The 13,627-nt window shown below is 45.5% G+C and overlaps 2 protein-coding genes across 6 annotated transcripts in view; one reads left to right on the top strand and one right to left on the bottom strand.

Annotated features, from left to right (window-relative positions):
- Nucleotides 1-13,627, top strand: part of NAXD (NAD(P)HX dehydratase) — a 120,424-nt gene that overhangs the window by 53,397 nt on the left and 53,400 nt on the right. The gene's annotated exons all lie outside the window — the stretch shown is intronic.
- Nucleotides 1-13,627, bottom strand: part of CARS2 (cysteinyl-tRNA synthetase 2, mitochondrial) — a 34,736-nt gene that overhangs the window by 2,490 nt on the left and 18,619 nt on the right. For 4 of the 5 annotated variants that reach the window (XM_061377768.1, XM_061377769.1, XM_061377767.1 and 1 more), the window contains 5 exons: nucleotides 12,986-13,052; nucleotides 9,311-9,449; nucleotides 7,213-7,336; nucleotides 4,921-5,019; nucleotides 991-1,251 (listed from right to left, as the gene is read on the bottom strand). In XM_061377768.1, coding sequence (XP_061233752.1) covers nucleotides 991-1,251; nucleotides 4,921-5,019; nucleotides 7,213-7,336; nucleotides 9,311-9,449; nucleotides 12,986-13,052 — 690 coding nt within the window. The remainder of the gene's footprint in view (nucleotides 1-990; nucleotides 1,252-4,920; nucleotides 5,020-7,212; nucleotides 7,337-9,310; nucleotides 9,450-12,985; nucleotides 13,053-13,627) is intronic. The other variant, XM_061377770.1, reaches the window with a different exon arrangement.

Genomic DNA, 13,627 nt, shown 5'->3' with positions numbered 1-13,627 from the left:
TCACCCCAGTTTGTTTCAGCACACTCACTTTCATCTGAGATCATGAGGCATCTGACCACACTTCATGTTTGGATTTAATAGGTGTGCTAACAAATGACAGCTCTCACATTCAGCAGTTAAAGAGGATGAATGCCGTCACTCCCTAATGTCACCGTGCTTTACATCCTCCCAATGGTAAAACCATGTGAGAGAAGAAGCAGCAGCTTGGAGGGAGGGAGGAAGATGCTGGAGAGAGTGAGAGATTACTCTGTACATAATGAGCAACACTGACCCAACGAGGCCTGGAGCAGAGGGGAGGAGGGCAGTGAAGCAAGAGGAACTGACAGAAGCAGCACCTGTTAAAGCAGCAATAGAGCACACTGAAACCAGGAGGAGACAATAACCCAGTGAACGGATTTCTCCTGACTAGGAACCACCATTGGGGTAACAGAAAAGAACAGTGATATTCTTTATAGGCCAAAGTAGGAAGCAGGCTGGAGAGAGGAATGGCAGAGCAATCTGGCAAAGTACTTATGGCACAGGAACAGGTGGGAATAGAGATGCTGAAAACAGACACTTTCTCATAAGGCTTGAATGCATGGAGGGAGGAGGACCGGCACTATTTTCATAAGTCATCTGAGTTTACTTTCCAGGTCCTCTGCAATCATTTCAAAAATTACACACACTACTCATACTTTTCCTTCTGGCTTGAACTTGGGAAACAGGGATTTCTGAGCATTATGGGATTCTCAGTGGCTAAACAGCACACTTTAGTAACTGTAGAAGTAATAGTAAGTGCAGAAGTAGGTACAGGTTGCATTGAGACATGAGGCTGAAGGGGAGCAAAAGACTAGCAGTGCAACCAGGCAAGGGCTTAACTTCTACCACCTGCTGCTGCAGTCGCACAGCGAGCACGGTACAACACCGAAAGCTACTGGAGGGGCACAAGGGGCAAAACCAAATGTTGCCTTAAAAAGTGAGTAATGGCCTCAGGCAGAGGGTTACTTGTACCTTTATGTGGATTCCAAAGGCAGCAAGGTCTTTACGCAGACTGTCGCAGGCCTCCAACAGGGGTCTTCTCTCCTGCATTAGCTGCTGCCTCTTCTGCTTCTCTTCTGGTTTTGATCCTTTGGCTCCTGCATCACCCTCCACTGGTGCAGTCCCTGCTGCCTCTGGTAGAGCAAGTGCATAATGACGGACCTTTGTGCGGAACTGTACGAGCTCGTCAATGACATTGGAGAGCACAGCAGAGCTGTCCCCTCTCAGAGCCACCTAGAAACCGAACAGGTTGATTTAGAACATCTGAGAATCATTTAAAGGCTTTAAACTGAAAGAGAATGGACTTAGATTAGGTATTTGGAAGAAGTTCTTTCCCATGAGAGTAGTGAGTCACTGGCACAGGTTGCCCAGAGGAGCTGTGGCTGCCCCATCCCCGGCCATGTTCAAGGCCAGGTTGGATGGGGTGCTGAGCAGCTGGATCTAGTGGAAGGTGTCTGCCCGTGGTACGGGGTTAGAACTAGATGGTCTTTAAGGTCCCTTCCATCCCAAACCTGTATGATTCTGTGATTTAAAAGTCAACCCCAACTTAGTAGCATACGCTGAGGCCTCATCACCTCTTCTGGTTGTGCATCTTCCGCGCACTGGTATGTTTAAAATGTAACAATCTCATTAATGCTAGACAAAAAAGTTAAGAGTGGAAGTAGTTCAACATATTCCTACACAGGAAAGTGTCTATTTTGGAGCTCTCATGTGAATGTAACATGCTTCATAACCCAACTGTGGAATTCATTGCCACAGGAAACCTCTGAGATGCCCAAAGCATGCATAAATTAAAAAGGAATTAGACAACTTAATGGGAAAAAGGCTGATAACAACCAAATGACACAGAGGGAAGCCCAGCCACCAGCTCTGCTGGCCCCTCAGCTGAGCTACGTCTACAGAACTGGAGAGCACAGCAGCCCCTTCCTCTGCCTTTGAGCTCCAGACCTTCTTCAGGAAACGCAAACCAGGAAAAGTACTTTGGCTTTAAGTCTCTAGACTATCCTTTCTCCTTGCATCCATAGGAAACCTCCCCAAATCCACAGAGCTTACCTGATCCACCTTATCCAAAGTTCCAGCTATCCCAAAAAGACCTGACCAAGCAGCAGCCACAGCACACAGTGAATGTTTTCTGGCTACTGCCTGGCCTTCTCCATCCCTCAGCCAGCTCCAAGTATTGCTCAGCCTCCTCTGCCTTGACAGAGTCCTGCTGGTCAACGCCATGGGAAGGGAATGGCCCTGCTTCTCCTTGAGGATCCCACTCCAATGGCTGCCAGGCCAAGGGCTCAGGTGCTAGCCAGAGAGGACAGCTCTGGCACTGACACAGCCCGGCTCCCACTCTAACAGACACCATCCCTGCTCCTCATTACAGGCAAACTCCTATGTGGGAGGAACAGGACAAACCTCCACCAAACAAGAAAATGCTGTCGCAGCATTTTATCACCAAGGCACAAGAGGGGGAGCAGACAATGAAGCAGTGAAATGTAAAGCACACCAAGGCCGGGGGCAAAGCTGCTGGCAGCAACGCTCGACTGGGACCATAAGAGCAGCTGAGTAATTAAAGCTAGAGGGGACTGTATTTAGTCACTGAACAGCAGGATGGAAATGAAAGGGAGTAGTTTCAGAGGTCACTGACTGAAGCAAACAAAGAGGAGGAGGAGGTGGTGAGGGGAAGAGATGCTCAGTGCTCTCCGCAATTGTAAGAGGCAGAAAATTCCCCAAACTTTCAGAACATGTAAACGTACTACAGAAGTTTGAGATTGAAGAAGGTAATTAATTTAAGTGCCAGAAATGCTCCACTGGAACCTGGGGCAGGAAAAAGAGCAGGATAAATGCTTAAATACAGAAGAGAGACGAAAGACAAATGAAAGGGAAACAAAAAATGCACCTCTACAAACACCACTGCCAAAGTTCCAACCAGGCACCTACTCTTAAGACAAGGCAAGATCCTCTAAAATGATGGGAGCTCTAGGACATGAACTGATCCGATTTCCACATAAAACACAGTGTAGCCTCTCAGGGCTGATAGGCAATTTCTCCTCCTGCAGAGCCGACCACTCCAAAGAGCTCCTAAGAATTTTTATATGGAAATTGGGTCCTTGCCTACCCCACCTGTTTGCCCCCAGCTGCATCCAGAATACAGCACTCCTCAGCAGAGCCAAACCCCTCACCTTTGCTCCCCCGCTCTAAAACAGACACGACAGTTTCCACCCCTCATCTTTTCAGACAGATACATCCTACCTGCCTGTGGTTGTCCAGGCTTCTTCTCTTGCCGATGCAAAGAGACAGGCAGCCTTATTTTATACAGCCACCAGGTTAAGATGAATCATTCCTTAGCAGTGCCTCTCTCTCCACCGACTATTGCAGAAGCACGGACAGCTACATTAGATGCAAGGCTCATTAGCAGACATGAATCCCATCCTGGGAGCAACACAGACCCCACAGGCTATATGCAAACAACTAAATGAAGGGGGCCCAAATACAACTCTCTGCATTAAGCTTTTACACAGGCAAGCTCTGCAAGGCACCCCACAGACCAGGACCCACAGGGATCAGGGACTGCACTCACAAGCTGCATGCCTGGGGCCACCCAACTAAAAGCCAAGACAGGCTGGATGCTGAGCTGCTGTAGGTAGTCTCAGCGTCAGAGAACAATCCCTTCACCATTTTATTTACTAGCTTGTGGCATCCCACAGACCCTTCTGATGAAGACTTTGATTGATTCATTTGCTAGAACCACCAAGGGACTGAAGAGTCTGACAAGAGCCTTCCTTCCTATCTCTCTCCAACGCCTTCTGGTGACCTTGCTGCTCCAGAGAAACCAGCACAGCATGCAAAAAGAAAAGCATTCTGACACTTATTTCGGCAAAAACAGAGGTGCAGGAGGCACCTTCATACAGACAGTCCAGAGGAATCCAACTGGATGGCTAATTCGCCATCCAACTTACATCTGTTTAGTACACCACTGAGAATTAGCATGACAAACCACGGGTTATGAGGAGTTACACACAGCCAAATCACATCCAACCATTGTTACAAAAGAAATTTTGTGGGAAAACCCATAAAGAGGCAAAGTAAGTAAATACATTTATTGCCTACTTTCAAAGTGTGAATAACATTAATTGTGTTTTCTTATCCTCTTCTCCCCCTCTCCAGAAGAAATCTTTGCAGAAGTTTCTCTAAGGAAATTTTCCAACTTCTTAGTATTCAGCTCCAGACCCAAGAGGAAAAGGAGCACAGAACAGTCTGCTTGTCTCTAACACCTTGTGTCATTTTAAGTGCTCCCTTTCCATACTTCAGGGCATCACCTCCATATTTATAACTCTCTTCCCTGTGCAGTACTTTGCTTTGAGCTTTTCTCTCCCCCTTTTTTTCCTCCACATTCCTACCTTTTCAAACACTAGAGGATATGCAAGGTTTTTCCAATTATGGGCCCTCTGTGCTGCCCTCCCCTCCCTGCACCATGGCTTTCCGCAGGAGCTGGACCCTGGCTCCTGCTGTGCAGGGAGGTCACAACCATAAATACATAAATATGGCTATAAGGTCAGACTGGGTGCAACCATCACAAAGAAGAGGAAGAGCCAGTGGAAAGCCAGGCATGTAACAGGACCAACTCAAAGGCCTCCAAAGCTAACTTCTCATTTCATTCCTGACTTTCATTTCCACAGCAAAACTCCTGCACAAGTCACACAGGAGTACCTCCGAGATGAAAAAAGCCCACACTTTGTTGCATCTGCTCACATGCTCTCCTCAGACATCACATACAAACTGCAAGCGGTGCAGACAGGTTTACTAAAACCATAAATAACTTTGTTATACCTGATGCTTTCAGAAAGCATTCTATAAAACATAACGCTGGTGCTGCTACCATATACTAGTACACACAGAAAAGATGTTTCATACCTGTCTTTCTCCAAAGGACATCCCAAGGGCATTAAAAAAGCCTTCTATATAGGAAATAATGCTTCCATACACAACAGAGCTTCTAGGAGATCCAGCATCCTGTTTGAAAAACACTCAAAAGAGATTGTCCAGTCAATACATGTTACAGAACTCAGCATCTCTCTCCAGCCTAGTCCGCAAGGGAAAACTGTTACTAATCATATAGATTTACCTCCACCAGTATCACCTACTCAGACAGGGACGTTTACAGAGATATAAAAGCATCTCACAACACAAAGGGAAAAAGATTTAAGTGAACGGGGAAGGGGAAGAGTTTATCACCAGCATGCGCAGAGAGGAGAAGAGATGAGTGAAGCTGCCATGCATTACATGCACAGTCAATTAGACCTAAAAATAGCACTTCTGGGCATGAAAGGGCTGTGTGTGTGAAAACAAAATAAAAGAACAAAACCCCAGCTTCAAGGGCAGCTATAAAACTAATGGTTAAAAAACCCCCAACAAACCCTTTTTTGAGTGTCTTATTGATTTAAATAACATGAAGGCTGCTTTGAGATGGCTTATGGCTTATCTTATCATGCCCAGGGAGCACCAGCAACCACCAGCAGCAGCAACAGAATCGTGCTTTTAACACCACATGCATTTCTTTCTTTCCTCCATATTTATTTCACACACACACACAAAAAACTTAAAATCAAGATTAAATGATAGACCAAGAAGCAATTTCAGGGACTAACCCTTGCCTGATAAAGAGAATGATGACACACACAACCAAATTAGCAGCTGGTACTAGATTTCATCCAACATATCCATAAGGGCCTAAAATCATAGAATCACAGAATGGTTTGTGTTGGAAGTGACCTTAAAGCTTATCTAGTTGCAAACCCCTGTCACGGGTCAGGATGGGTCACGGGTTCCACTAGACTAGGTTGCTTGAGGCCCTGTCCAACCCAGCCTTGAACACTGCCACGGATGGCGCAGCCACAGCTTCTCTGGGCAGCCTGTTCCAAAATACAAGGTAAGATAAGCCATAACCTAAAGTTTGCAAAAGATCTGAACTAGAAGGAGCTGAAGGGGAGCACTGAGGGGAAGAGACAGGAATGTACCAACTAAGGTAAGAATGGTGAGAAGGTTAGGGAGAGGAATGAGTAGTTATGTGTACGTGAAATTACTACACCGTTCTTAAAGGGAAAACACTACATGCACAGTCATTAAAAGGTAACGCTCAGGGAGCTGGGCTGCACCCTGGAAAATTCCACCACAGCAACCAGAAATCCGAGTCAGCTGCCCCGCAAGCACCCCATCCCATTCTCCAGGAAATGGCTGACAGAAGGAATTCAGGGGAAACAAGCAATGCCTAGCAAACGAGGCTACATGTATTTAGGAGTGCTAATGCTGTTACAGAGCCCTGCTGCAAACTGGTTTGGGTCACAGATTCCCTCAGAGAGTTGTTTTGTAAAGATAAGGCCAAGGACAGAATGTAAAGCCAGAGCCAAAACAGGACCAGGAGGAGGTAGGATTTCTAAACCAACAGCCTAATTCTCTCTTAAGATCAGGTATTACAATGTACGCAATGCTCCTTTTACAGCACAAACATGGTTAACATGAGGACATCAGCAATAAAACACCGCAGCAACAAGCCTGAGCTGCTCGCCTTGAGCAAGAAAGGGAGCTGTTGGTCGAAGGAGACCCAGAAGTGCTTCAGACAGTGTTTACTGCTCAGGTCTTGTCCCCAGATGCTTCCTTTGTGTCAGCATCGAGAGGTCTTAACAGGGTCTCAATTTGCCAAAAACCATCTGAAAACAGACTCCTGCAGGCATGCTGAGGCCACAGTTATAATCTGCCTAAGCCACTTGGTCCCCAAAGGTGAACTCGCCACTGTGACTGCCCCATGCAGCCACCACCAAAGCATCCCCCCCAGCAACCACCACCTCCCCTTTCCCAGTTTAGGTTGATTTCTGTGCATGGATATTATGCAAAGAAGCAGGGTAAGAACATAAAAACAGCACTAAAATTACCAGCATGCCACAGTGGCTTCAGGCCTTTCAAAAGCCTTTGTTATAAATAATATAGGGCAGCAGGAAAGAAACATCCTCTGGACACAAGGAAGCACAAAATAATAGCTGCACACATTCCTGCTATACCATCAGGACAAATGGGCACCGCTAAGGTCAACAATTTATGGAGCTTTGTTTCTGCTGGTTTCTTATGTGAACAATAAACTAATCTGTCTGCATTAAACAGTAGGACAGTGGACAGCTGTCATTTTCTGATCTCTGTATCCTAATGGGTTACCTTAGTAACAGCCTTAAGCTGTCTGTTGCCATGGTGAATGAGGTCCGTAATTGCTGCAACAGCCCTGGAGGTGTCAAAGTCATCTGCAAACGCAGCCTTCACGGTTACTTTTGTGTTGGCTAGCCTTCAAGAAGAAAAGGTAGCATTTAAGATAAGACAAACAAGATGCCAGCAGTACACTGGATTCATCAGCTGTTCAGCCAGAGGAAGTCACCGAAAGGACGCTTTCATTTTCTTCCTAGCTGTCCTATGATGGGTGATGCTACACTGATAAAGGGGAATACATCTTTCAGCTGCAAAGGGAAAAACCTGATGCATCTCAAAAGCTGAAGTTCTGCGTCCATTCAATAAATACATGCTAATCACAGGAGCCAACAACGCCTTAGCCAATTAAAGTCAGATGAAAAATGAGACTGATATTAAGCACGTTAAAGATTTTGCTAAGTTCTTTTCTTTTTCCAGCAGCCCATTTTTCATACTAACAACATGCTTCTCTTCCAAAGCACATCACGCACATCCAGTGCCTGGGAAGAGTGCTGACACGGGGTCTGCCAGGAGTCCTGTTGGCAGGATCCAGCTCAAAAGCAAGCACTGCTTCCTCATTTCCCAGGAGAGCCTAATCCCAGACCCCAGACTCTGCTTGGCTTGGCCCAGATGGAGAGGTCTGGTGGGACTGTTTGTGTAACGGCATCAAAAGCCAGGGGGCAGCCAGCACTCATCACCACAGAACCACTGCCACCACTCGGAGGTGGGCAGTGAGAACAGCAGCAGGAATAAATGGTGAGCTGGGAACAGCTGCTGACAGACAGCACACTCTTGTACACAGCCAGGTGAAATGGACCTCGATAGCACTGACTCAAGAGTGCTGTTTCTTCCCTCCCTGAGGCAGTAGGGTTACCTGGGGAAACTCAAGCTACCCCAGAACCTCTGGGGCTATCCTGAACCCCAGGAGAGTGATTTTGCCTGGAATGCCTCCCCTCATATCAGATGGCTGCTGCCCTAACTCCTTCCTCAGAACACTCTTCCCTGCAAGCTTCTCCCTCTATGCTGAATATCTACCACTTTCCTAATAAACAGCTTCATTTCATTTTGGTTGGGTTTACATCTACTGATACACAAGTTGTGCCCTTCCACATATCCCCACTGACAATCCATTTCAAATTCCCCACGTGCCTCATGTCTCTCAGCCTTATCTCTCACCAACAGGTTACCTGCAGTCTCCTGCTGAAGGACCTGCTTTTGCCAAATACCACAACTAGTTAATTCAGCTCTGCTTCCCTGTAGCATGTTCAGTGCTCCTTGCAAGCGTTAGCTGGTGCAGCTGCAAGCTCCCCAACCATGAGGTGCCGGTACCACAGGGAAGCCATCTCGCACTTCTACAGCACTTACCCTCTGATCCTACATCCCAATCCCAAAACTGTCTCCACATACATTGCTTCAGGGTGCTCAGCTCCTTCCCCTCTTACCCCAACTCCAGAGTACTGCACTGATCTCAGCTTTACACCCAACGTACAGCACATCTCTCTCCTGGAAGATGATCTGCTTTCCTAAGGGACTCCAAAGGAGATTCTCCTCCTCAGGGCCACAACCAACAATTTCTTTGTTCCCCGTGACATCTCTGCCCCTGGCCAGTTTCTTAGTAACCCCTTCTCTCCTCTGCTGAACACCATAGTGCCAGCCAGCTTGATTGCACGCTCATGTGCCTAAGGCATATCACTTTTCAGCCATCCTCTTCTTCAGCCACTAACACACAATTCTATTTATAACACGCAAGTCTCACAACTTCAGTCATAGCTTTGCCTTTTGCATCACTTGAGAGGGACAAAGATGCCCGTGTTAGAACAGGCACACTAGATAAATAACAAGGATTTTAAAAACACAGTGAACTAAATGCAGCAGACTACAAGGAAAAGCAGCTAGCTAGGAAGAGAAGAAGAATGCCCTGGTCTTGGTGAGGGCTGGCAGGGAAGGTTGCCTCTCAGTCCTTCTTGTCCTGCTTCTTAAACTGAACTCAGAACACCACACTGTTCATTCCTCTGAGCCTGTCAGCAAACTACTGTTCACATAATCACAATCTTTAAACTACGGGTGCACTTACCTTTCCCACAGTATGTCTTCTCTAACAGGGTCACATATCAGCTGTCCTTTTATATAAGCATTTGCATCTTTAATAAATGAGGAGATTGCCTGAAGAAGGTTCTTTGCATCATCCATGCTCTCGTCACTGAATTCTACTGCTACAGAGAAAATAAAAAACATCTATTAGGATGTTATGACAGAGAGGATGGTGCCTGTCATACACAGGAACAATATTCTGAGACAAAGTCATTCCAGGAAAAGTTTGTTATTTTTTGTCACAATCAACTTTTCTTACAATTACTTGCACATTTAATTAAAACCTCCATTCTTCATGCACACTCGGTGAATTAAATCAATATAAAAGATGATCACTACATATGACAAAGGTATCATACCTGCTAGAAAGGTATCAGACTTATTCAAAAACTGTCTGGAAACTGACTGAAGCATTCACTACTTGGCATTATTATTATTATTGAATCTGTAAAGTTATTGCTCCAAACCATTTGGATTGAATATATTTCTAGGCATCCCCCCAGATTTCAGCTGGCAAAGCGTATCTTTGATCCCCCCTCTAATTTTGTTCCTATTCTAATTTAGGTAGCCATGATCTGTATTTGGAGACCTCCAATGTGCACTTGCAGCCCAGAAAGCCAACCACATACTGGGTTGCATCAAAAGGTCAGCAGGTCGAAGGAGGTGATCCTGTCCCTTTACTCTGCTCTCACAAGACCCCCCTTGGAGTACTGTGTACAGTTCTGGTGTCCTCAACATACGAAGGTCATGGAACTGTTGCAGAACATGCAGAGGAGGGCCATCAAGATGATCAGAGGGTTGGAGCACCTCTGCTATGAAGACAGGCTGAGATAGCCGGGCTTTTTCAGCCTGGAGAATAGGAGGCTCTGGGGAGACCTTAGAGCAGCCTTCCAGTACCTAAAGGGGCCTACAAGAAATCTGGAGAGGAACTTCTTACATGAGCCGGAAATGACAGGACAAGGGGAATGGCTTTAAACTGAAAGAGGGGAGATTTAGATTAAATATTAGGAAGAAGCTCTTTATTGTGAGGGTGATGATGCACTGGCACAGTTTGCCCGGAGCAGCTGAGGGTTGCCCAAGTTGTGAATGCTCCATCCCTGGCAGTGTTCAAGGCCAGGCTGGATGGGACTTTGAGCAACCTGGTCTAGTGGAAGGTGTCCCTGACCATGGCAGGGGGGCTGAAACCAAGTGGTCTTTAAGCTCCCTTCCAAGCCAAACTATTCAGTAATTCTATAAATATCACACCAGAGTTGATGACTTGAATCAAAGCACCATTTGCAGCCAGTGAAATAGTGTTTCGCCGTTTTATGCCTGACCTCTGTACTAAGCTGCAGTCAAACTACAGCTTGTAGCATATTTCTAATCTCATCAGCACTGAGCATCACCTGTAGCTTCCACAGCAACCTCACCTCTGGTCCTACATACATGACAGTCAACTACTTTGTGCAATTACACAATGCTGCCCAGACACAGACTCTTTAGAGCAGACAGTCTGAGCAAGGGGCAGGCAGATCTAAGAGGACAGAAACAGCCAGATGCAAGACCTGATCTCAGTTCCATTAGCCCAAATCCCAAAGAAGCCTAAATGTTTAAACAGACTTTCCATATTATTCACCCCAGTATAACTAAGGCATAAGTCTGGACCCATGTTTGTCAGATTTTCCACTTGTATGCAATAAAGAATCTGCATTATGGCCTCATTAACACCAGTTTTTAAAATTAAGCTTTACTCAGCTTAGAAAAAAAGACTTACATGCAGACTTCTGGAAAACAGTGAGATATTGAAAGCGATCACTTATACCCAACAAGATTACTCAACTGATTACCCTGGCTACAGGAACTCCATGAGGAATACCTGATGAAAGTTTACCCTGATGAAGCCTGTTTTGATTAAAGCCATTCTTCTTCCCTGATTCATGGCACTTTCCTAAGCCACTGCCTGCAGGCACTGCAAACCCACAGCATGGCACCGACAAACCCAGCTCTATAAACCCCTACTGTACTCCCTGCTCCCTCCCTCTTTTGCATCATTGCTACACTATCAAATTACAAACCACATGGTTTTTAGCACCACCAAGTAATTAAAGACCAAAGGGACCAAAATGTTACAGTTCACTCAGGTTCACAAGATCACCGCAGTGGTTCTGGTGACCAACAGAGTATTTGGGACATAACCCTGATGCCTGCAGCAGGCTCATAACCCCTCCACTTAACTGCATAAAGCAAAGGCACTGCCATTATTTGCCAAGGCCAGCTTAGCAATCGCCAGCCATTTGGCTTTGGTTTACAGGACAAATACATATATGTATGATGGTGTTGCAAGTGTTAGCCTTTTTTCTTCTGTTTTAAATACACTCCCAAGTGTTCCCAGCTGCAGCCAGGGAGCCATTTATGTGTGCACAATGTATTTCATCTCTTGACAGAGACCCATTGCATGTCACCATCCTGCTGCCTCACCCTGCAGTGGCAGTACTCCCCACTGCCTGCCTCTGTCCTGCTCCAAATGGCGACTTGATCTGCAGCAAACTTCCCACCTGAATGTGCTCCTCCCTTCCTGCCACAGTGGGGATGGGCAGGTAATAACCAGGAGTATCTTTACTATCCCAAGCTTCAAAATATTTCAGATACATGGCATTCCCAGTGCCTTCAGCTGCCTTAGGAGAGGGAGGCTCTACCAGGAAGATCAGACAGGTAGCTCCTGCAAGCATCTAGAGTTATTAACAAGCAAAATACTTCTCAGTCCAACGACTGCACCTCTATCAAGGCTTGCATGCTGACAGACACTAGCAAAGCCACAGAGCTTTAACCATGCCATTTTCCCAGTCACAGTGCTAGAGGTGCTTCATCTGAGGCAGTTAGAGGCCCACTAAAGTACCACAGCAGGTGTTGCCCTGTGCTCCACCATTCCCTTACTATGCCAGGATGGCCAATGGGCCACAGACAGTTAGGGAACTACCATATGCTTTTGGCAAACTGCCATAAACTGGTAAAAATGCTATGGAATCAATATTTTCATATCGTATATGGAAACCTCTTCCAGTTCAAAGTAGCATTTGCCTGCTGGAAATACAACAGTGTAGACAGCAAAGCTGACAGAATGTCCCACACCTCTCCCCACAAGCAGTGTTCCCCAAGCCAAGATGATCATTAGGTTATCGAGATGTAAGTGAGCTGCACTACACCAAAGAACTGCTTGAACACTCAGTAATTCCACAGAACAAAGAATGATAACACAGCAGGGAGACAGAAAGTTATTCGCAAGCCCCTGTCATACCCTACAGGAATATAAGGCAAAGCTCTACCTAGATGGAGCTCAAAAACCAGCTGATCGTATCCGAAACACAAGTGACTGCAACAGGGGCAAATCAGAGATGGAGGTAATTCATTAACTGAAAGTGCAATTAACTGAGAATCGCAATTAACTGCAGCTCAGGAAGGTACTTAGATGAATGACTGTGTACTGTGCTCAGTAAAGATGCTTTTCTACAAAAGAACCAAAGAACAGCCCCTCAGAGCATTGCCAACCTTTTCACCCAACAGAGGGACACTGCAAGGCACCACAAGGTGCGCTCACTCCACCACACTTCTGCATTGCCAGCTTGGGAAGCATGCGTGTGCAGAAAGCCATATCTCAACAAATAACGGGTTTTTATCTCACCTGAGCTGTATCTGCTGCGCAAACAGTACATCCTGAATTGATCCGATGAAAATTTCTTCAGGAAATCCTAAATTCCACCCATAAAAGGAAAGCTTTAGCAGTACATCAAACAATTACTTCAGGAGTTGTTCCACTCCTTTACACCAGTTTCATAGCATATTTCAGGCAAACAAACATGACAACCGATCTCCATAGTTTAAGATACCGGTTTAAACACTGGTTTAAAGTCTAAACTAAGTAAGATTTAATTCCATATAAGACAGATGTGCATCTATACAAGACATAAACATACACACAATGTCACATATAAGACAGTGGAAAGTACTTTGTAATTATGATCAAACATACACTGTACGAAGACCTTTGCAAAAACGCCAAACTAAAATTATCAAACTAAGCCTAGGATACAAGCTTGCAGGGAAGTACAGGTCCTGAGTTTTGAAAGCTTTAAAGAAAAAGAAAGATTTATTGAAAAATAAGTGTACCTCTTCTGCAGGACTAGAATACGCAACAACAGGGAGTTAACAAAAAAATAACTTCTTTTAATATTGCTAGAATTCACCTGTATTAATTATGAAACCTCATTAATTATACCCTAATGTTTATCCAGCTTAACAAACAGTTTACTACACAACAGAGTAA

This window comes from Neopsephotus bourkii, unplaced genomic scaffold, assembly GCF_033783945.1.
Source record: "Neopsephotus bourkii isolate Nb327-2 ecotype Australia unplaced genomic scaffold, CSIRO-AGI_Nbou_v1 NB_1760, whole genome shotgun sequence".
NCBI lineage: Eukaryota > Metazoa > Chordata > Aves > Psittaciformes > Psittacidae > Neopsephotus > Neopsephotus bourkii.
The sequence above is the reverse complement of the archived record's forward strand: the minus strand, read 5'-3'. Positions and strand labels throughout refer to the sequence as shown.